The 24,226-nt window shown below is 42.8% G+C and overlaps 1 protein-coding gene across 7 annotated transcripts in view; it reads left to right on the plus strand.

The window, feature by feature from the left end:
• The window catches only part of ncam2 (neural cell adhesion molecule 2), a 193,825-nt gene that overhangs the window by 112,370 nt on the left and 57,229 nt on the right, over positions 1-24,226 (plus strand). For all 7 annotated transcript variants that reach the window (XM_029447647.1, XM_029447664.1, XM_029447655.1 and 4 more), the window contains exons 2-3: positions 16,194-16,268; positions 22,234-22,440. In XM_029447647.1, coding sequence (XP_029303507.1) covers positions 16,194-16,268; positions 22,234-22,440 — 282 coding nt within the window. The remainder of the gene's footprint in view (positions 1-16,193; positions 16,269-22,233; positions 22,441-24,226) is intronic.

Consider the following 24,226-nt stretch of genomic DNA (forward strand, 5'->3'; position numbering starts at 1 on the left):
TTTTAAAATGCGACCCAGCAGCCAGCAGTGATATGCTGCTAGCGGTGTTGCCATCCTCGGCACAACAGCTATAGTGTGCGTATCTTAGTTGGAAACACTTAGCAGGCTGCCAGATGTTGTGTAGTGACGGCCACCACCAGCTTCTGCTGCTGTGACCCAACAATACATCCGCCCGATCTTTCCACCACCCCTCTGCTGCTGTACCACTGACCCGCTGCTCCGCTCCCTCTCTCCTGGCACTCTTTTGACGCCGCCCTGCTGACACACATGTCACCTTTTGTTGTGGATGACAAGTAACAAAAATTGCCCAAATGGATGTGAAGCATTTGGGGATGAAGCCGAGTCAGCTGGGTGCCAACACTCTGGGCTGCATTTATGAGTAATTTCCTATTTGCGATCAGACAGGTGCACATATCGAATAAACCCTGCACTGTCCTCTGCAAAAGAAAGAAGGGGACTAGTGAATACGGGAACCCATCAAAGTTTAATATCCTTGACCAGGATCAAACAGACCCTGATATATGGCCTGAGAGTGTGTGTCATTAACTTGAATGAGCGGAGACGAGAATCGTGGGGGCATTTTTACGAGCACATCCGACCCCCTCCTCCTTCCTTTCTGATTTAGAAAGCTGACATGAGTCGGTTGGCTTTGGCAGTCCATTAAAACTGGAGTACCTGCGCCAGAGCTCAGCTGTGATTCTTATTCTCTTTTTGGAGAGTTTACAGTTTGTGCCGAGCGGGAAACTGTGGTAATTGTCACCACATTTTGATGCATCTCTGTCGACTGCGAACCACTTTATTTGCACACAAACACAGCAAAGTTGGCACATCTGCGCAATGGCATTGCTTATGACATAGGCTGTCACTTTTATTCATTTCCCAAAATGCATCATTTTTTCTCTTCCACACACTCATTTATATTCATTTCCTTTTTTTGGTATTTTCCCCAGATTCAGTTTAATCAAATTCTGCTTCTCATGTGAACATTATTGAAAGCATTTCATTTGCCAATTAGCCAGCTGCTCCCCAGTTAAATAATGAATATGCTAATTCTAAAGCTGGGGGATTTGTTGTCTTTTGAGTTACAGCGGCGACAATTATCCAAGTCAGGGATACTCACAGCGGTGTACTGTATATGTGACTGCAGTGTGTTTGCATGTAGTGTAAGCATGCCATTATATGTGTGTCTGAATGTGATGGATTGTTGCATTCATGTGGCTGTCCTTGTAGCATATATACAGTATGTGTTTTAATGTGAATTTGACACAAAGTATGCGTATGTTTGTATTAGACGAATGCTTCCCTCAATGCTTATTGATTTATTTGCCTACCTTCATCTCAGAGGGCCGCTGAGTGCATGTTCTCGACAGTTCTAATTGAAAGCCATGCAGAGCTGAGCCTATGTGTGTAGATACACACCCTGCTATCATCCATCAGTTTGGGGGAGTGGGCAGCCGGTGTACTCGCACATGAGCTCAGTGACAGATTCTTTTTTAATGTGCTTACTGCAATACTCAGTGCCACAGCCGCGATGTGAGCAATCATTCAATACACATGTACTCTATCCGTCAGCCTATTAATTATAACTGTCGCCTATTTACAGCATGTGACAGCTAAAAGGCCCAAGAGCTTCTGCCCGGTCTATGCATGCATCCATTCATCCGTTCATCCATGATTTATGAACACACAGTTACTACCAATCAATAGGTTTCCTTCATCTGCAACGTTTCCCCACTTAACTTCCACAGTACAAAGTCTTACCATCTTTGCTTATTTTCAAAGACACAGCATCAGATTGAATAATGACTTGACCTTTAGCCACACCACAAGAGAAGCCCGTCTTAACGTTTCTACCTGGAGTTAGGGCCGATAATGATCTCACAAACACGCGAGCTACTGTACGTTCTGTGGCGTTCTGTTCCCTAAAATATATTGTGCATGCCTCCTAGTAGATGATATGTTATGACATTCAACATCAAACACAGGAGATATTAGGTGTTTAGTGGTAGATTGAAGTTCTTTTACGCAGCTCTCATGTCTGAATGTACTGGTGAGCAGTGCAGAGAAAGATCAAACATGCCTAGAAGAAAGAATCCTTTAAATAAATAAAGGCTAATCAATGGATACTCACTATGGGCTTTTAGAAAGATGTACTGCAACGTCTGAGACTGTCCCTATGTCCTGATTTATGGTGCTCTTCAAAGTCACTACAGTCACATGAGCATTTTTCATGCTGGTTGTAAATTAACCATTAACATAACGGATCCTTTTATCAGTCCCAAGAAAGTTCTAGAGGCCGAAGCTTCTTTTCTTTGTTGAATGTCGTGTGTACTTTGACTACTCTTAAGCAAAGCATGTCTCTCTGGAAGGTAATGTCTGTCTGTCTGTCCTCCGCTTTGGTCCTACTATTGGATTATGTGCTATGAAATTTTGTGAGTTGGTGAATTTGGTTCCCAGGGAATAAATGAAAGTGATTCCCTGACTTTTCATCAGACCACCATCATCAGCTCAACATCTCCATCCGTCCAATACGTTGATGTATGACATAATACCAGGAAAAACTAACACAATTCCCATGAGCCTCAGTTTTACTTCATGTTTAGTGCTAATAAGCTAATGTTAGCATGCTAACAGGCTAAACTGAGACCTGGACAATATAATCAGCATGTTGCACATGCACTGTGAGCACATTAGCATAGTAATGCTAGCCTGAAGCCCCACTCTGTCGCAGCACGGAGCCAATAGCATGGCTGTAGACTTTTAGCTTTGTTTGATGTTGGCACCCTTTGATGTCTAAATGTTTAATACAATATTAATCAATATCATGTTGATTAACAGTCAAAAAATGTCAAAATGTTTGTGAAGTTTGCAAAAAGATGTGAATGGATTTTTCACTGGGCTGATTTTGCCTCTAGATCCTGATGTAGAATTAATGTGTGCTGGCGCTTTAGGGGTCAGGAAGAAGAGAGGGAGAGAAAGTTTTGAGTAATATCTATACTGTCGTGGTTTGACTCAATGGTGCCTGGTCCTGGCATGCTAAATTCTTGGTTGGCCAGGCCACGGTGACAGTTGGTGGCAGCTTCTGTCAGGAGCACCGCATGGACAACCACGAAACTGTCAGAGAGCGAGAGAGAGCGAGAGAGAGCGAGACAGAGAGCGAGAGGGGGAGTGAACAACAGACAGACATGATATCCGAAAGGAATCAGTAAAGGTGAACAGCAATTCATTGCACAATGAAGCAAGAAAAGGGAAAAATGAAAGGATCTGACTTGAGTAAAATTAAAGGTGATGGGGAGAAAGGGAAGTAGAAATACAAAGTGTTGCTTGAGTGGGAGGAATGGTACAAGTTGAAAACTGAATAATACTGGTTGAGCCTTTGAAGCGCTGATCTTCAGATCAGAGAAGACAATGACTTTAGCTCAGACGATGACTTTTCTTGTCTGCTTAGTGAAAAAGTGATCCTCATTATTAGCCTTGTTCTTTAAAGGCATTCTACTCATTATTAGTGGACTTCTGAATGTAGGACACAATTATTTAATTAATTTTCTGCACATACATTGTATTTCATGGCTTTCACAGCCATGTGAGCCGTATGAAATTTGAAATTCAATTCAAAAGCATACAGCCGCGTGACTCATTGTGCAAACATGTCAAATCCTGCCTTATTCCTCGGTGCGTATTCATTACCAGTTCAATGTGATTGGGATTTAGAATCCAATCCAATTCATACTTGCATTGAGAGCCCAGCGTTATCCCATTCAGCAGAATCCAGAAAATTAGTTTTCGGTTTATAGTGCAGGGAATTCCATTCAGCGGGGAACTCCAGCTTTAATGGTCTGCACCTGTATTGTCATGGGACGTACCCTCACAATTAGGGAGACTGTTGACCTTAAACCTTTGAATTTCATTGCAGAAAGGCCGGAAGAAGACTTTCTGTCTTGCCCCACTCCCCCCAGCGTAATCCCCTGAGTCTCCTTTCTCAGGCCTGGCAGGAGCCGGTGACCTCTCCTTTGTGACTGAATTAATCCGCGGTCCTGAGATAATGGCCGTGTCACGGCCACCGGCAGGATGTGGCAGGAGAATAATCATCCCACCACCGTGCCATTTCAATTCCCTGCGGCAAAGATCGCTTCGCCACAGAAAAAAAACATGTTTCTTCTCATTTGCCAGCATGCATGAAATGAGAATTAAGATGCAACCTTTGCAGACGAAGCAGACAGACACACCTCGATGATCATTTCTGATTCCTCGCTCTGGCTTTTTTGGCACGAGGGATTTTCTGAAAATGGAAGATTTGTTTGGCGAGGTGAGGCTTTGAACAGCTTATTAGCAAAGTGCTTGGATGTACATTGCACAACACTATACTATAAATGTCTAGTTCTGTAGGAAATATTGCTTTCTACTAAATATGTTTGCAAGTTTATTTGTAGTCAAATGTGGCAAGTGAATATGAGAACGTACAATTGTACTCTTTGGGAGGTCTGACTGGCAGAGTTGCATATTGTCGAAGTGAGTCTGACCAGCCAGCTGAGACCAAATAATAGTCTCTGTTCGAAGAACAGGGAGATCGCTCCCAGCCGGGGGTGAAACACAAGTGTGTATACGTTGTGCTCAGACAGAGCAGACTTGTAAATCTTAGTGTTGAGGACTTCTGCTTGAGCTGTTTGAATAGTGCCAACATTTCAGTCTGAAAGTTTCGTGTTAATGCACGAGGGGAATTGCAGTGACAAGAGCTGCTATGAAACATCACACTCCAGTCATCGGCTCATAACCCTTTGTCCTATAAAAATGAGTCTGAATTCAGTGCTTTCCCCCGGTGGGAACCTGCGGTCGTCAGTGCAGATGAACTTGTAGTCTCTAGGGGAACATGGACAGGAATACAGGAAGCTGTACATCATATCAAAAGCTGAGGCCCCTCGTGACTAAAGTTCAAGTCCCTTAAGCCAACCACGAACTGAGACTGTAACTTTGTTCCTACTGGAGCAAATGTGTGAAAATGTAAGGTCAACCCTCATTTACTTGTTCAACTTCTAGATCCCCCACAAGGCTACTTATCATGTCCTGTGTGAATATTCAAATCTTTCACTGTCGGTGTGATAATGACCGGTTGTTAAAGATGTTGCTCCCAGTGTGACAACCAGCAGAGTCTGTTAGCAACTAGTCTGCCACCCACAGTAACCGCTCTAGGGTCTGTGCCTGCCCTTTACACCCCACACACTGTTCTGTTGCGTTGACGAGCAATAGTAGTTGACCAGACGCGTAGTTATTGGGATGTGTTTTTTACTCCAGAAATGTTCATAAATGGTATTATTCCCACACAAACTACTGGTGGAGGAGAATAGCTGAACAAAGAAACTATTTGTATTTGCCTCTGCTTCTTTCTTAAAGTGGGGAATGTGAAGAGAAGGAGTGCAGCCCGGTGGGAGAGTGATGCCAACAGCAAACCCTTTTCTTGCTTCATGTTTTAGTAAATCCGACGGGCAAAACGCCCACACACCTTCAGTGTGAGGCTCTTTCTGCTGACGGTAGCACACAATGAGGCTCGGTGTTTGAGGCAACTACGTCTAGTCATTCATCTCGACACTCATCCTCTATTAGCATTTTACTTATTGTAATTGTATGGCCTGAAACTGCCATTTCTCTTCAAAGATGGAAAAATAAGACACATTAGTATGCAGGGTTTGATACAATGCGCTCTTTTTCAATGATTATTCATGTTTGTGTTTCTTTTTATGTTGACTTCTGTACACTGCATTGCTCATCTGTCCGCTTCTTACAAATGTTGGACCTACATTCAGTCTCCCGCAACCTCCGAGACTTCCCTCAGCAGTGCCTGGAAATCAGAAATTGCCTCCGAGGCCTTTTGGGTTTTATTACTGAATCACTCCTCGCCCAACTCAATCGAGTCACCTCCTCCCACAGAAGCAGAAAAGCCTCAGATCGCTTGTGGGTTTGCCTCTATCAGTCTGCTTCTAGAGAGCCAGTGATGTAATCAGCCGAGCCGAGACGACCCATTCACAAGATCAATATATAATGCTGCTTTGAATGGCAGGACATTTTGAATTTTGCTGGAATCATCATAAGCAAACCTCCCTCCAACCTCTGCTTGAGTCCATTCTCATGACGAACCTCCGTCTGCCGTCGACTATTACTGGTGTGACTGATGCGTTTGCAGAAAACGTGAGACCAGGCTGCAGGCGGCGTGAGAGTCTGCGGCAGCCTTTAAACCAGCACTCAGCTGCTGCTCAGAACAACGTGCAGCAGCTCATAACACACCTGACGGGCCTCAAGATGCTCCAATGATGGTGACGTCTGATGCCACATGTGTCGATGACATTAACCTGTCATCTTAAACGTCCTTTTCCTGTCGACCTCTAGGACTGTTTGGACATGAAGGTCCACAGTGAAGCATTGCTGAGCGCCACTAAAGTGGCAGGGGCGGCCTCGCATTAATATATATATATATTAAATTACCATGTCTGTATTCAGAAAAATGGCCAGTCATTTTAATTGGCTTTATTACCATAATTATTTGACGGGAACCTTTTCGTCTTGATGGATGACCTTATTAATACTGCCACAATCCTCGGGATGGGAGCAGCTCATGCGACTCATTAACACCGTCGGCGCTGCTCTACTTATTTTATTCTATTCAAGTTACAAGCTTACACCTGATCAACACATCATTAGCATTCAAGGCTGACATGTACACTGCCAAGGTGATGGATCGGCACCTTGATTCTGATCGCCTGAGAATAGTTCTGCATTGTTATAAATGTAGTATTTGAAGATAAAAGTGCGATAGCTGCGATTAAAGTTGATAGTGTCACTTTTATTACTGTAAGGAGATTCTTTTCCACTTAGCACATCTTGGTAAGGTATGCATATTACACCCAATCCAGAGAGAGAGAGGCTTGTATGGGAAATAATCAAAGTCAAATGTGGGGCGGTGTGAAGCAAATCATCCTGTTTGACTGACGCACCTGGATTTATTGTCGCCCCAAACTTCTCTCAGCTGCTCGCTGACGTCGGCGTATGCAGAAAAACACACTCTCTGAAGTTTCCATATGCAGAAACAGGTTGCAGCCGGAGGACAGAGGGAGAGAGGAAGGATATAAAAAGGAAGAAATCGAGAAACAGAAATGGGAGGGTGAAAGAGATAAGAAAAAATAAAGACTAGATTAGACACAGGACTCAGAAGTGCAGAGAGAAAAAGAAAGAATAGTAAAGAATTGGTCCAAACTTCTGTATCATTTCTATTTTGGAGAAAGGAATATGGATAATGGCATTATCTTGCACCTATGTTTACAGGCCCCTATTTTCTTCTGTTTCTATATATAAGAACACAATACACCTGAACAAATGGGATTTACTCTCTCACAGTGTGAGGCTCCAGTTTGTGCACAATCTGGGATAGAAATCTTCTCCGTGATGGAGGATAAAGACGACGGGGATTATGAGACAATACCCGGGTCCAACTGGAGTCTATGTTTGTCTGAGTGGCACCATAGGACGTCTATGAATATTTTTGAGTTGACTCTTTCTGCATATTATGCTCTAAACATGTGAATTTGCATGTCTGCCTGCCTCCGTGTGTCCACTAAGGTGTCACCACACTTTGACATTTAGAAGCACTGATTGCAATGTAGCAATTGAAAACCAAAATGGAGAACGCTTGCCGTTAAACCCTCTTATTTCTATCATGGCTGATGATTGCATTGTCACTTGGAGCTGAGTTTTTCCCTTCCGGTAACTCATCTGCTCTCTGATACAGCCTCAATTGTCTGTTCCAGCAGGTTTAGTGTTTGAACTGTTGAGAGAACATTTCTGTCATTGTTCTCAGATTGTCTGTAAAAACAACTTTATACCTTTTTGGATGTTTTACATTTAGCTTGTGATGCGATTTGTTTTGTTAACCCTAACCCTAAATTATTCATTATTTAGCCTTTTTAACCTTTGTATTAGTATAATATTTAATGCACCTTTTTAATTTCCTGGAGTGCATTAAGATTAAAAGATCAAAGATCTATTTCCAGCTTTTGATCACAGAAGTTTTGAGAACTTTGCTCTAAAATATGTATTTGTCCAAATCATGCAAAATACATGTCACAGGTAGTCTAACACACACACACACACACATTTCAGATTCAGAGTGGACTTTGATGAACTTTCATGGGGTGATATTTTGAAATGTGCTTTTCCCTCGGGCTCATGTCATTAATTTACTGGCCCAAAGGCTGCCTGCATAATTTCTCCAAACTACTGATATGATGAGCCACTAATGCCACAATTAAATAATCCAAATCTGCAACAGAGCCTGCAAAGTTTGTATGCATATTTAATATGTTGTATTACTTCTGGCCTTGTTAATAATTTCTTTCTGTCTGCAAATGAGAAAAAAAGTGAATGTGTTATTTTAGCCGCCTGCTAGATACGATCAAGTTGCATTTTCTTTCTAATTAGCTAAATACTTCACATCTGTCTGAAACAAAGCATCTGTGTATTTGCATGTTGCTGATGTGTGTGTGTGTGTGTGTGTGTGTGTGTGTGTGTGTGTGTGCGTGTGCACGACTGGAGATTTATGGTTTTGGGATATACATAGAGAGAGGTCCATCATGTCCACCGCAGTCTGAGCCATAAGAGGCTTAAGGAAGGAGACATAAATCGCTAAGCAGTTGGTGAGTGAAAAGCAGAGATACAGAGAAGCTGTGCAGGAGAGAGGGAAGATAATAGGTAGCTGTGGGTTGTGCCTGAGACTGTACACGTGGCCTGATACTGTATGTCTGCACGATTGGATATGGTTGGCTGAGTAAAACCAGCACTCTCCTCTCCAGCATGAGAACAGGCTTGTTATGCAGCCAGACAGATATATAGGACCGGGGACACGGGGACCCAGAACGTACGGCTTTGACAGACCGCAGGCGAAGATGACAATAACTCACAAGAGCTTTCTTCACTATGCAAAATCAAAGATTCACGTCCTTTAATATCAACAACTTTGTTCTTCTACTCACTGCTTTCTGCCTGCACCGGAGGAAATTAACGTGAAAATAATTACAAATATTTTCTTTTGCTTTGAAACTAAATTTACTCTTCACTTCGCCCAAATTATATTTTTCTTATTTAGTCATCGTTAGAGATGGCTCATTGCACACACTGTCTATTTTTCTCTTTCGGCTGTACATCAAAATACAATGCACTCCATTTCCCAGCATTCAATGCTCCCAGTAAAAGGGAAGTGTTGTTCTGTTGCTGGTTGTTTTTATGCTTGTTTATGTAAAAATTGGAACTGGGATTTTACCAACTGACATAAATTAGTCATTTAATTAGCTAATTATTCGCAATGAAAAGTGGGCACTTGTAAATGATTGCTTGTCAAGTCAGATTAAGCAGCTGAGTGGTTAATTTATTCCGTATCAGCAAGTGAGAAACCAACCAGCAACTGAGCAGTGGAAGCAACACAAAGGGAAAAAAGCAGTTTAAGACATCAGGGTCTTATTTTTGTATTTATCATCATTTACCTCGGAATAAAGTGGTGTAGCTATTCAGTTCTACAACCTGTCTGATCGACTCTGAGTTGTTTTTCTGCTCCGTCCAACCTCATTGTAGCCACGTCCCGGACCTCAGCCATTAACATGTGCAGAGGAGGTTCTGTGGCACCGGGAAGTTTCCTAATGTCTTCTCGCATCCCAGTATTTCGAGGGACTTAATTTTAACAAATGCAGTATAATAATAAGAAGCTTTATTTGTATAACACCTTTCATACAAGAATTGCAGAAAAACGTGCTTCACAGCAAAAACATAACAATTAGTACAATAATCACAGAGTCTGAAGTACTATTATAAAACTAGCAGAATTAAAATAGTATGAAATAGCAGAAAATAGCAGAATTGAAATAGCCAGAATTTATTTTGAAAGCATGAGATCAACAATGGGCCCCTGCGGCCCTTCAGCTGGTTTACTCCTTTTGCTACCCATTCCTGGTAGTCTTTGTCAATCTCTTTATTGACCTTTTAACGTATAAAACACAGACGTCTCCGTGAGTCCAGATTATTTTGGCAAAATCTTGTCAAAGCCCGCTTCACAAGTTTTCTGAAACCTTTCGGTTAAAGTTTTTCTCCAATATATTCTTTAATCTTTTCCACTAATTGTGTAAAGAACATGTAAACACATTTATCAGAGAAACTTCCTCTTTTCCCCGTGGTAAAACAATATTTGATCTCAAGTTTTTCAAAAATACACACTCTGAAAATGTATCCTAGTTACCTTTACACATTCAATGTTAAACCAGTAATAATTCACCATTAAAAGACTAGTAAAGTAAAGAGATATAAAATATCACCATTAAAAGGCTAAAGTAAAGAGATATAAAATATCACTATTAAAAGGCTAAAGTAAAGAGATATAAAATATCACTATTAAAAGGCTAAAGTAAAGAGATATAAAATATCACTATTAAAAGGCTAAAGTAAAGAGATATAAAATATCACCATTAAAAGGCTAAAGTAAAGAGATATAAAATATCACCATTAAAAGGCTAAAGTAAAGAGATATGTTTTTAGCTTACTGTTGAAGATATTGAGCGAGTTTGCCTCCCTAATGTCTGCAGGTAAAGTGTTCCATAGCTTTGGTGCATAATTGCTAAAGGCTGCATCCCCAATTTTCTTTTGGATGTTTCTGGGAACATTTAATAAACCAGTAGTGGATGGTCGTAATGTTCTTGGGGGCACATAGTTGATTAGAGAGTTGGCAGTGTAACTTGGTGCGGTTCCGTTTAGGGCTTTTTATACAAGAAGGAGGACCTTAAAGTCAGTACTAAAAGTTAGTGGAAGCCAGTGTAGAGTGGCTAACACTGGACTGATGTGGTCTCTCCTCTTGGGTCTAGTCAGCAGCCTCGCTGCAGCGTTTTGGATGAGCTGAAGTCTCTCCGTTGTTGTTTTTGGAAGGCCGGTAAAGAGTGCATTACAGTAATCGAGTCGGCTTGAGATAAAAGCATGGATTAGTTTTATAAATTGTCTGATTTTAGCTATATTTCTAAGGTGGAAGAATGATGTTTTTGTCACCTTGTTTATGTGGGATTTAAAGCTTAGGTCTGAGTCTATGATAACACCAAGACTTGTGACTTCAGGTTTAATCAAAGGAGTAAGTTTCCCCATGTTATTCAGCATCATCTCTCTTTTTGCTACAGGACCTACTAGTAGGATTTCAGTTTTGTTCTCATGTAATTTTAAGAAATGATTGCTCATCCATTTATTTATTGCTGACAGACAGGTGGTGATGGAGTTAACAGCTGTAGCTTCATTTGGTTCAGCAGAGATGTACAGCTGTGTGTCATCTGCGTAGCTATGGAAGCACACATTGTGTTCTCTAATGATGTCTCCCTAGTGGTAGCATGTATAGGGAGAACAGTAATGGACCGAGGCAGCTCCCTTGTGGAACTCCAAAGTGGGCATCATGCTTCTCTGACACATGATCTTCAAGCCTGACAAAATACTTTCTCCCTTTGATATATGTTCTGAACCAGCTTAATATACAGTCAGAAAGACCAACCAATCTTTCTAGACGATTAATTAGGATGTCATGGTCGATCGTGTCAAATGATGCGCTCAGGTCTAGCAGGATAAGAATTTTAGTTTAGTCTGAGGTCACTAATTATTTAGTCAGAGCAGTTTCGGTGCTGTGGCATGCTCTGAAGCCTGATTGAAATTCCTCCAGAATGTTGTTTTCTTTAAGAAAGGAGTTTATTTGGACCGAGACAATTTTTTCTAGTATTTTGCTGATGAATGGAAGGTTAGATATTGGCCTGTAGTTGGTCAGCGTATTACTGTCTAGGTTAGGTTTCTTTAGCAAGGGTTTTATAACAGCTGTTTTGAAGACGTCTGGGAAGATACCCGTTAGAAGAGACGTGTTTATAATATGTAGGACGTGACTTGAAATTAAAGAATGCTGTAGGTATCGGGTCAACACAAGAGATGGAGGAGTTACATTCCATCACAGTTTCATGAAGCTCAGTTAATGTGATGCAGGTGAATGTTCCCATGGTTACATCACAATGTTTGCAGAAGTTCTCTGTGTCTGCATCATAAGTGATGCTGGCTCTGATCTATAATCTTAGAAAAGTAATCCTTTCTTGCCAGCTGCATTGCTTTACCATAGGCAGCCATGGATTCTTTGTAGATATCATAGTTAACTGTGAGCTTAGTTTTCCCCCATCTTCGTTCAGCTGCTCTACAAGTCCTCTTAGTCTGAGTAACATTGCTGTTGTTTAACCATGGGGAGATTCATGATTCATAATGATAACCAATAGAGATAATGACCACAACTATCACAATAATACCTTTTAATATCTTTTAATAAAGTGGAATCTTCCTTTAACAAAAGAAATCCCTGACATGTGCACTAACAGCCCCTCGAGCCACCGCTCACCTGAGACACTTTAAAGAACGCTGTTTACTGTTTTTGAAGCTAATTTCAGACTTTTTGTCTGCCTTCTCGAACACCTTTTGAAGAAATGCATAAGACACACAGGTTCCTGTGAATACAAAACACAGTAATTAGTATTTTATCTCCTTCCTTCTTCTCTCCTGCTCTACCCACTCTTTTACTTCTTGTCTTTGTCTCACTTTCTCTCTGTCTCTGTGGTTCAAGGGGAAGAATTTCCTTCAACTCCTCCACAAAATCACAGACAATTAAAGCTGAGCATCTTTTGCCTTAGGGCACATCCGCTCTGTGTGCTTAATACATTTACACACACACACACACACACACACACACAGCCTCCCGCCCTGAGAAATAAAGAAATACAGTACACATACACCCCCACATGCTCTTACATGTACAAACACACAAAGGCATGTTCTCTGCGGTGCATTTGATCTGGCATACATGGAGTCAGGATTATGGAATCACACCAGTCTGCGTCTGCCAGTTGATTGGACACTCTGTCATTCAAACATTGGATTTATCCTGCCGCTAAATGCAACGGTACGTTTTCCCCGCTTTAGTCAGCTCTTGATTTAGTCACACTGACTTAGCTGCTGGCAAGTTTCACACACTCTTGCACTGGGTCCAGGTGTCACTAAATCATGTCATCAGGCCAGCGCCGTCAGCACCTCCTCCGCCGTTGACCTTCATGACCTCTATTTGAGCAATATAATGATTTGGCATTGCTACAAGAAATTCCAGACTGGGGAGTTGTACAGAAAGAAAGAAGCGTGAGGCTTTAACTTAAAATGGTTGTAAAATATGAACTTCAAATCCAAAGAGTGATGTGGCTTGATGTCAGTAAATTGCACACTGTATGCTTTTTGCTTCTGCTGGATTTGAACCAGAAACTTTCTCCGTTGAGATTCCATAATTGATGCTGAAGTGACTCACGTCTCGACGTTGTTAGGCCAGCTGGCATGCCATGTATGCTATCGACCATCTCAGACACTTTACAAATGGCAATCAATGGTTTTGTCTGTTGTCTTATTTTCCTTGTCTCCTACGCTTCTCGGAGCTAATAATTGGAACTGATAATTGCTACCAGGCACACAACGTATTGACCCGACCTCCGTAATAAGCAGGCGAACGCAGCTGAAAACATACCATTTCTGAAAATGGATATAATTAGTATGTCTCTTTGTGTCCCCACCAGGCGAGACGGCGTTGAATAAGCAAATTCTCCTGTGTCATATTTCCAATCCAGTCAGCATTCTCATTAAAATGCCAATGTGCTTTCGCTGTGTTGTGCATTTCAGCTTAGAAATGAACAACTGAACGCTTATATTTTCCAGGTTGAACTTAATTATATGATTCACAACAATAACTCTGGCAGCACAAAAAGAAGCTCGGGCCCATTTTTCTTTTGCCGGCCTGGTTCTGTGAAGAACTTATTACATGATCAATCACATGCAGCATGAACGGGCCGGGATCAATTAATAATTGAAAACCGTTAAACTACTTGAAGCGCTGATAGGAATCTGCCTTAAGTCAGAGGCAAGGCGGTGTGGAAGGGCACAGGGTTAAATGGACATGATTAATCAACCTAGTAGTATTTGTGTGTGTGTGTGTGTGTGTGTGTGTGTGTGTGTGTGTGTGTGTGTGTGTGTGTGTGTGTGTGTGTGGACAGTAGCTGCATGTCATTTCCATACTACACACTAACTCCAAGCAGGTTTGATCAAACTGTCAAACTCTGCAGTGCTGATCAAATATGAATCACAGTTCTGTTACTGTATTTCTCACCGCTGCAAAGGGAGAAGGTTTGTTCCAGCCGGTGGTTTTGGCTCGACTGTTTTCAACATGGCGTTGAAAGGTCACAAACTTTCCCATTTTGTAGCTAAAGAGTAAACTAAGATATGTTTCTGAAAACATTTGAGACGAGAATTAGTCAAAACAGTACCAGACAGTTTCAGCAAATATAAGGAAAAAGTTGCAGGGACAAAAAGGACAAATGCAGCTTTAATGGACATTATTCTCCCACAATGCAGTGCACTGATTGCTGAAAGCGACTCCAGAAAAACACAAAAATCTAAATTGCCAGTGTTAATGCAGAATGATAATGTACACTGATTCCAAGTACAACAACAATAGACCTTGATAATTAGTGTATATAACTGTGTGTTACTGTACAAGTGGCACATCAACTATTGGGCTTTGGTTGATGCATGACTGTGCACATCCATGATGTAGAGCGGTGGTCTCTGCTAATGACGGTTACATCAGAAATGATCGAATGCATCGATAAGGCAGCTCCTCAAGCTGCACGTAACCTCCTCAGGCGAATGTGGCAGTGCCCCTCTACTGCCACCTATAGGCAGCCTCGGTTCATGACAGATGGCTCCCTGTGATAACTGCAGGAGATGCAGCAACCTCCCTGCAACAAGCCACAGATAATCATTTCATCAATTATTGACAGGCGCCCTGAGCTCCACTGTTAGGTTCCCAGCGTGTAGGTAGGATTAACATCCATTAGACTATTATATACAGCGTGTGTGTGTGTGTGTGTGTGTGTGTGTGGTTGAATCCTAACTAGACGTGCAGCTCTAAGGACAAAGAATGAGGATCACAGATACGACAGGCTCATCAAATATCTGGCTACACTCAGTACTGCGGCGAGACTACCGGCACGTCCAGAGGCTCTGGCCTAAAAATGACCCTCTCCCTGCTGAGTTGCCAATCATGACTCATCACATTAGACATGTAGACACATTCTCCGCTCCCTGTCTTCGTCTGATTCTCCTCATCGCTGCAACTCCTGTCATGCACATCCATCTGTTTCTCCCACTTAATAAACTTGTGTCAGCCAAGATCGAGCCACACTCATATTCAGCTAACTGCCTTTCACTTTAACCTAACAACACTTCCCCTGGAGCCCCCACTGTGAGGCGTTACAGTAGCGCTAACAAAACACCCGCACAGACAAGCCTTTGATTGTAGCTTGACTCATATGCTGTGGCACGAGCACTGACTGCACTGTTTTCTGTCCGTTTTTACTGAGTGGTTAAGGTGGAAGTGATCCAGCGACATTTGCAGTTAGCTTTTTCTCTCTACCAGAGTGCGTTACACTCTAATTTGTTATTGAGGACGTAAAAGAACTTTGAAATACAGGAAAATACAAGCACTTATTTACCTGCTATTTCTCAGTCTCTTAAAGTCCTATCCCACTGTTGTTCACTGCATGCACCATTGTCAAGAGTGATAACTGCAAATAGCATTACCTCAGGCTGAAAGGGTTCCAGTCATTGTGAAACTGATCGACAAGCTTGTCACAAACAGTCGTGTTCCTAATAAAAGCTATCAAGCAAATAAGTGTCTTTGTCAGGACAAATGGCTCCTCTGTTCTGTTGAATGGGAACTTTGAAAGCTTTATGTAAATGAATACATACGTTGTTCTTTTCAACATGCAGGGACAATGTGTCTTGTGCTAGCGACAGCTGTTAGTTATTTCTAGCTTCTTATTTATATAGAAGGATATTTGCATGTAAATGCAGTATATGGTGACATGCAATGGGAAATGGTCTTCAGATAGTATGAAGGAAATGAGCCACAATGTTAAAGAAACTGACACTTTATGAACGGATTTTGTACATTTTATCTCTCCAGTCTGCAACATGATGAAAGTCCTTTGTGTGTGGTATTCTTAAAACTGTAACAACTAATCCATTTCCCTCTTTTTCTCTCTCTGTCACTCTTTCGTTCTGCATTACAGCCGCACTGCAGGTGTCCATATCCTTGAACAAAGTGGAGTTAAGTGTCGGAGAGTCCAAGTTCTTCATCTGCACAGGTACAAAGCCACACACTGTTGTCCACTATATGGATGTACTGTATTTGTGTGTTTGGAGGCAGGTCAGAGAAGCAGCAGGGGGCCTTACATCACCGCTTGTGAAGTCTGTTTTATGTTTGTATGTCAGTGAACACAACACAGTCCATGCTGTCCATATGGCGAGTGACTCTTTGACCCAATGGGGACTGGATCCACACAGGAAGCCTCTGGTCCCTCCTCATTATCCTCTCTGAACGGAATATCAACATCCAGACATAGCAGAGGAGATAACGCTCGTGCCAGTGGCTCAGTAGGGTGGCAACACACTCTGGCAGGCCCGGCCCGCCTCCTGCTGGCTGCCTCTTCTCTCCTGCCAACCCACTCGGCGTGGAGTTAACAGCCAGGGGAGTAGAGACCCACTGGGAGGAGCACGGAGGAAGTGTAGAGGTCTAACGTGTGCTAGACGGGGGGAAAAAGAGGTGAATGGAATCAAACTGGCAGGAACTGAAAGGCAAAGGTAGAAGCTTTTATTGTGAAAGAGCTAAAACGACATAACTGAGAAGAATGGAAAAAGCTTTGAGGTAAAAAAGAGTGTTGGAGGTGGGAGATAAATAGCCACCATCCACCATCAAACGAGTGTGGGAGGAAGTGTCAGTGTCACTCATTCTTTTGCTCTTTTCCACAACGGGCAGCCGCGCTCAACCTGATTTATTGCTATATTCATATGCAGTCCTGCCAACTGGAGTGGGCTGGAGAAGTACAAACCAGTCAGAGGAAAATAGCAAACGCCTGGTGAAACCGAAGTGAAGCCTGCAAACATTTAAATAAAGAACGAGTCTTTTAAAGCGACTTTTCTGCTTAAAGCTGGTGAGTCCCGCCGTATGAATCAGGCCCCACATAAATATGGATTGGACAAATGAAAGGAGCAGAAGACTAAGAAAGGCGGTGCTGTGAGAGAAGGCAGGACAGAGAGAGGTGAATGAGAGAGAAGAAGCCAGTTGAAATCAATTCACTTGCTCGATACAAATCTTTCTTGTTCCCAGAGTTTGCCAGGTAGAATGGGCAGCCGGGTAAACATGATTGAACACCTCATTTCTTCTAAGAGATCACAAATTTATTTTCTTGAAAATTGTTCAAACACGCTGCTTCAGGTCAAAATGAGGTCAAACCTACGTGAACATCGAGCTTCTGTTTTCATGCATCATCCTTGTCTGCTCCCAAATCTTTCTACTTTCATACCTTTTTACTTTAAAGTCTCTTAAAACTAAGTTTGTATCTGTACCTTTTAAATATGCAACAATCAAAGTTTAAAAAGAAGAATCCTGCGGGATTATTTACTGAGAGTGTAGTTCAGATAATCTGCTGTGTGGACGTGATTTGATCAGATTGTCATCAGATGTTGATTCAAATGTTGCTTAACTGTGATTGGTGCTCAGGAGAATGTGACGTCCCCATCTTGTAGCTCCACACTGCTTGTAATAACAAACTAAATTGGATTTAACAGAGATTTCTGAAAGTATACTTGCACGTTATTGCTCTTAAAGGTCCTGAACAAGTATCGGCTTCTTAGTGATTATCGGCGTCCGACATGAACACAGCAATTTGTGATTCCTGTCTTTGCTTTTCCCTGCCCGTCTTCTTTTTATAGGATTGAATTGAGCGGGATTGTGTAAATCTGATCAAGCAGATTAGCCTTTGGAGTTTTTTCCGATGAAGGGTTAGGGTTAGGGTTAGGGTTAGGGTTAGCTTTTATCGTTAAGCTCTTAATAGATAGTAACTAAGCTTTCATTTTGGGGGTTAAAAACGTGAAAAATGAAGCAACTTATCACATAGAGCTTCAATGTGATCTCAATGGTTACATCTCTAATGTTCACATATGAGGTCGATGATCAGAAAACACAGCGTTTTCTCCACATACTGATATGTACAATTACAATGTACAATTTGTACTGTGGACAACATCTCCCATCAAGAATATTATGAATAGATATATTTCATCGAATAACCTCTAAATGTTCTTAGCATTCATTATCAAAACACCTTTTCGCATCCTCAGAGTGAGTGATGTGGCATCTATTCATGAATTCTTGCTTAGAGAAGAAAATGTGAGCAGAATTAGATTCCATTCCCCTCCTCGCCCCACACAGTAGTGTTGTGCTTTATGCCTTCACAGCAAAGGGCTCAAAAAAGATGTTTTGCAGCGAATATTTGAATTGAGGCCACGGCATGGCAGGAGAGAGAAAGAGCTGGAGGTATAGGGGGTCAGGAAAGGGAAAAGGAAAACAGTGAGTGAGAGGCGGAGAGAGAGAAAACAGGTGAAGTGAGCTGCAGAGCGGCGGGGAGGGAGCGAGGGACGGCTGGAGAGATTGTCTTCAGAAAATAGTTGAGTCTAAGTGGTCTGAGAGAGAGAGAGAGAGAAACGCTGCATTTGTGCTTGTGTCACCTTGCACCTCTAGCAAATGTGTTCTTGCTTTGTTTGTTTCCATTATAGTTGCACAAAAGGTCAGAGGCGTCTCTCTGCTAAACGCATGCAATAAGAGATATTAACAGTTCCTGCAACAATGTACTTTTCCACAACATCGTTATGGAGTGTTTAGCACTTAAGATTGTTATTTTTGCAAAGCTGGACCGTATGAAGGCAGTCGGGAGGCTGTGTGTGTACAGAGATGTTTCAGTGTTTTCTAAACTGGAGCTGCAGGAGCTCCAAAAATATAAATCTGGTTGTATAGTGCGGATAAATATTAGCAGATACATTATATAACAGACGTATGACATCTCCAAAACGACGTCGGTGCTCCCAATAGCGCTCAACCGGATCTGATGACTAAATGTGTAACCATGTGTATACATCTGAATAAAACAACATGCAGCAAATAGAAATCTATAGACATTACTGTAGAGTCATGAAGTGTATTTCCCTCCAAACATAATAGAAATACTCTTTAGTACATCATTTTTATATCGCCAGCACAAGCACCTCATTATAAAAGTAGTTTTCCTCAAGTACTCATCTTTGCATTCAGTTTTAAAAGGCTCAATTAGAGCTTTCGTTAGGAAACAAACACCTGCACATGCCACAGGGAGAGCAGGTCTCCAGTCGGGGGTTAAATGAAGCTGAGCTCATGGCGTGACAAAGAAGGAGGTGGATAAACTGGTGTTTAGGTGTGTGTTTAACCTCCCCTAAGACTGAGGTGGCAGAGAGCCAGAACAAGTGTTGGCTGCACAATAAAAAAACAGAGACGGCAACAAAGGCGGCCTGACTGGTCAGACGCGATCCAACAGCTGTTATGTTTCCTTGTGGTTTTCTTCAGACATGTCTAACTAGAGCAGGGGAGGTCACGCCGCCAGTACACCCACGTTCACCCATTGGCCAAACATTTCACAGTCGACAGAGATAAATATGTAACCGATCATTTTGACATCAAGTTGAGCTGAATGTAGATGCTGACCGGTGTGAGTCCTTCCTTGCTCAGCTTTTGTTTCTGCCTTGCTATCTACCTCCCCGGAGACTCGAATCAATTACTACCATGGCTCTGGTGCCAGCCACCGTGGGGACGTGGGAGTGTTTCGGCTTGCGCTCAGCTAATTCTGGCGCCAGGGGGCACGTCTAGTCAATAATCTGCCTTGTGCAGGAGGCTTAGATCGCTTCAATATTTCAGTTGCTTTATATTGCTCCCTCACTGCTAAGGAGGATCATAAATATTGTCTGATACACCTTCGAGATACAAAGCTTCGATGCTTTGTTTTTGCGAAAGTTTTATGTGCATGTGCAGCCGGAACAGAGCGGAGTTAGCGGAAGCCGGCGATCAATCGGCGCGCTGCTGTTTAGACATTTTGCTAGCACCGAGAGAGATCATCATTGTCTTGCACTCTACCTTCAGAGGAGTCAGTCACTGAGCTCTCTCCTGCAAAGGATCACTAATAATGCCACAGCTTATGCACATTTTCAGAGCGGTTTGACAAGAAATTTCCACCAGCCATTCATTCAGTTGTAATGACACATTCAGGGAAGTAGGGCTGAGTGTGAAAAGCAGAGAGGCTTGCTGCACACTCCTGTCTTCTCACATCATCTGTGAACCAAATGGCCTGTCAACACGCTATCTACGACGACTTTTAACATATTTAGCTGTCTCTGTTGTCAACAGACTGTAAAATGGCAAGCGGTGATAATGCTGTAATGCTAACATGTATAAAGAGACGCCTTTAGCGATGCTAGACACTTATCTGTTCCCCACAAGTACCCAGACGCAGCAAGAGGCTCCAGTGGGAAGCCACGTGTGAAGGGAAGCGGAGCGAAGAGGAGAGAAGCTTGTACTGTAATAAGATTTCAGCAATGCTCCTGTTTGATTGCCTCATCAGATTTGTTGGCCTTGAAACTAATGAGCAACATGCCAAGGATGTGATGCTGATGGCTTTTGGAAACATTGATGATGATCTGTGTTAGCATGCTGGGTGGGAGCCTGCATATTCTTTCTATGATGCAACATGCCGGCATCAAGAGGGAAATCAGCTCATTTATCATCATTTACGACTATGTGCTGATGCATCAAACTGAGATATTATTAATGTTAGAAGCAATTTACATCACCATACATGCTGGACAAATATGTTCCCAGCTAAATCCTGCCCTACATCAAGTCATCTCCTCACAGTTCCACCTGGGAGCTCTTGAGATGAACCATCACAACCTTCTGCTGCTGGCTGCTGAGCAGGTTACAAGCTCTGCTCAAGGGCATCATACCCTCAGTTACCGAGCGTTCAGACTCTCTTTCTCCTGCCACTGGACTCTCCTATTTTCCTAAACGCAACACGTTCGTCACAAACTTGTCTTACTTGTATTTTCTGCTCTTTTGTTTCTTCATGTAATCCAACGACCCGTCTCTGAGAGACCGGACAAGCCTATGTCCATCTCCTCTCTCGTTCAAGGCTCCGGCTGATTGATGGGCCGAGTAATGGCCCTGCACACTGACACTTTTATTTGCAGGATTTACAGACAGAGGACACCTGCTGCTTGCAGATTGTCATATCATCCCCTACAGTAGCCTGCAGATGAGTTTCACAGGGTTCAAGTTCGCTTCTGATCAGGCCTGCCTTTTGTTTCTGTGTGTGTGTGTGTGTGTGTGTGTGTGTGTGTGTGTGTGTGTGTGTGTGTGTGTGTGTGTGTGTGTATGTTCAAAATCTTGGAGATGAGGATGGCATTTACAGCCTACATATGTCCCAATTCCTTTACAGATTTACAAACTATGTAAACCCAAGATTATGTCATAACCATATAATCTCAGGCCGTCTGTTCCCTCGACAAGTTCCAACAACAGCGCTGGACGGGCCTCAGCTGTTCAGCGGGCCAAAGCGAGCTGCAATGCTGTTGTATTAACATGCAACGCCTTAGCAGCACTGTATGGATACAAAACACACCATACATTAGTTATCAATCGTTCAATCAAATTAATTCTGCTTTATTTCTTCTATTTAATCTGATAAGGGGCAACTAAGTAAAATATATATGTCTTCCTACATTGTTGTTTGATAAATAATACCAAATGAATAGCTAATAACAGGGGTCCAAGCTTCCTATGGAACCAGAGAGTATCTGAGCATCGATCGTGAAGCAGAGAGCCTCGCCGGTGAGGAGAACTGCAGGGAAACCAATCAGCTGTTATCAAGCTGTGTTTTCCAGACACACTGCGGGCTGTGCATCTCTCAGGCTGACTCACTCCATGCATAGAGATGTCAAGTTAATGTCACTCGTGGGCACTTCAATGTTTTCACAAATAGTCTTGGGACTGGAAGGTTACAGGTCAAGTTATTGGACCAAATTGGAAAATACAGAAAGTCAACAGAAGGGATTTGTTTTGCAAAGGGAATGATAAATGTCTGTAGGCATTTAAATGTTCTGAGGAGATCCCAGGTGTGAGTGGGAGTAATCATGGAAATCAACGTGAAATGTGCTCATCGTAATCACTTTATATTCTCTCTTTGCTCCCAGCGATTGGTGAGCCAGTGAGGCTGGAGTGGTACAACCCCCAGGGCGAGCGCATCGTGCCCTCCAAGCGGATGGCTCTCCACACGGAGACGTCACGATCCAGGCTCATCATCTACAACGCCATCATCGAGGACGCCGGGATCTACCGCTGCCAGGCCACCGACGCCAGCGGTCACACCGAGGAGGCCTCGGTCGTGCTGGAGATCTACCGTAAGCTTGACAGATAAAGTGCACCCACGTACACACCTACCTGCAGATGCTCCGTGTTTGCCTCCTGAGGATAATTAGACATGAAGAGAATAAACCTCTCACATTAGTGTTTGATCACAGGGGTTGCCAGCCTATTCATATTCCCAGCCTCGCCACAAGCTGTTAAATGTTAGCTCTGTCTGTGTGTGTGTGCGTTTTACTTTCCTGTGTACATTTGACTTTGTGTGTGAGCTGGTGTGAGTGTGTGTTACACTCATTCTTGTGATTAAAGTATAATGACAGCTAGTAATGCCACGGGACTCGGGTCCTGCCAGGCATGATGAGGGATTTGGCACTGAGGCTAACCTGCCTTGCTGACCCATCACTACTTCCTGGGGAAAACTTAATGTTACAAGGCGGGGGCGGCTCAGTGGTTACAGAGTCTGTCCCATCCCAGGTTCACCACCATTTGTCCTGTTACCGCGTCCTTGAGCAAGACATTGAACTCAAGCCCAACCAGCTCAATCCTGTGATTTGAAATTCCATGAAGGAACAGAATTAAAGCCACTATGTGGACACTGAACACGTCTTCCACCATTAGGCATTAGACAGCATACCTAAAACATCTAACATGTGGATTTAAGTATTCAATTTGACTTATAGCAGGTCAAGAAACAATAAATAATTCAAGTAGTCGGTGTTGCCTTGCCAGAATATATCATGGAGAACATTTTGAAACAGCATTTACTACTGTAGTAATATTTACAGAACATACTATTGAACAGCTAACTCAATAAATACAATCCACAAAACAATGCTAGAGCTCTATATGTAGACATTACGGCTACATTTCCTCAAACTTACAAAACCTTCTGTTCACAGGTAGCGAAGTGACAGGAAATGGATTAACATTGCAATGCATGCAAAATGCAGACACTCAAAGATTACATAAGAACCAAGTGATTTCTGAGATGTGAACAACCCAAATATGAGGAGTTTAATTACAGAAAACCCCAAGGTACAGGGATTTGATTCCAGGAGAGAGACACGCACACACACACACACCACACACACACACACACACTCATCACCTACTGTGTGGTTGCCTTTTTCATTCTCTCCCAGCGAACCATTAGGGGAGACATCCCAGCCTCAATCACACCTGCCATCTCTCCGCCCTCGCCTCATTCACCACATAACCAGCTCCCTAAAACCATTGTTTCCATGGTAACCGGCGTCACTCACCCGGGCCCTTGGTATAGATTGCATGAGCAGCATGCAGATGAAAAACCTGCCTAAAGCTCCAGCCAGCCATTCTAGCAGCGCACAGCCGGAGCAGACGAGGACTCCTCAGGCGGTGCACGGGCCTGCGTGCTACAACATGTTGTACACAAATTCATGACCTGTGGGAGGGAATGTGTTGACATTCTCTCAGTAGTTGCTGACATCTACATGATGGCCTGTTATAATCATGCCACATGGACTGGCAAATCAGTTTTGAATCCAAAACGGGTGCCTGAACTGGGGTTCACTTCATGCCAACATAAGAAACGAAGCTGCTTGCTGGCTTTCCTGGTGCTTTTGGCTGGCGGGATTGTAAATTCCCGACCGAATTTGTCCACCACTTTGGTCCTGATCTCAACAACGGAAGATGGATTTGTCATCAGGTTGTGTTCAGACATTCATGGTCCCCAGAGGATGAATCCTTCTGACATGGTGACACCATGTGGCTCTATGACCATTGGGTGGATTGGCATGACATTTGGCATCCCCTCAAAATTAATTGTAATAACTTTAGTGTCCACTT

The sequence above is a fragment of the Cottoperca gobio genome, chromosome 2, assembly GCF_900634415.1.
Source record: "Cottoperca gobio chromosome 2, fCotGob3.1, whole genome shotgun sequence".
NCBI classification, from domain to species: domain Eukaryota; kingdom Metazoa; phylum Chordata; class Actinopteri; order Perciformes; family Bovichtidae; genus Cottoperca; species Cottoperca gobio.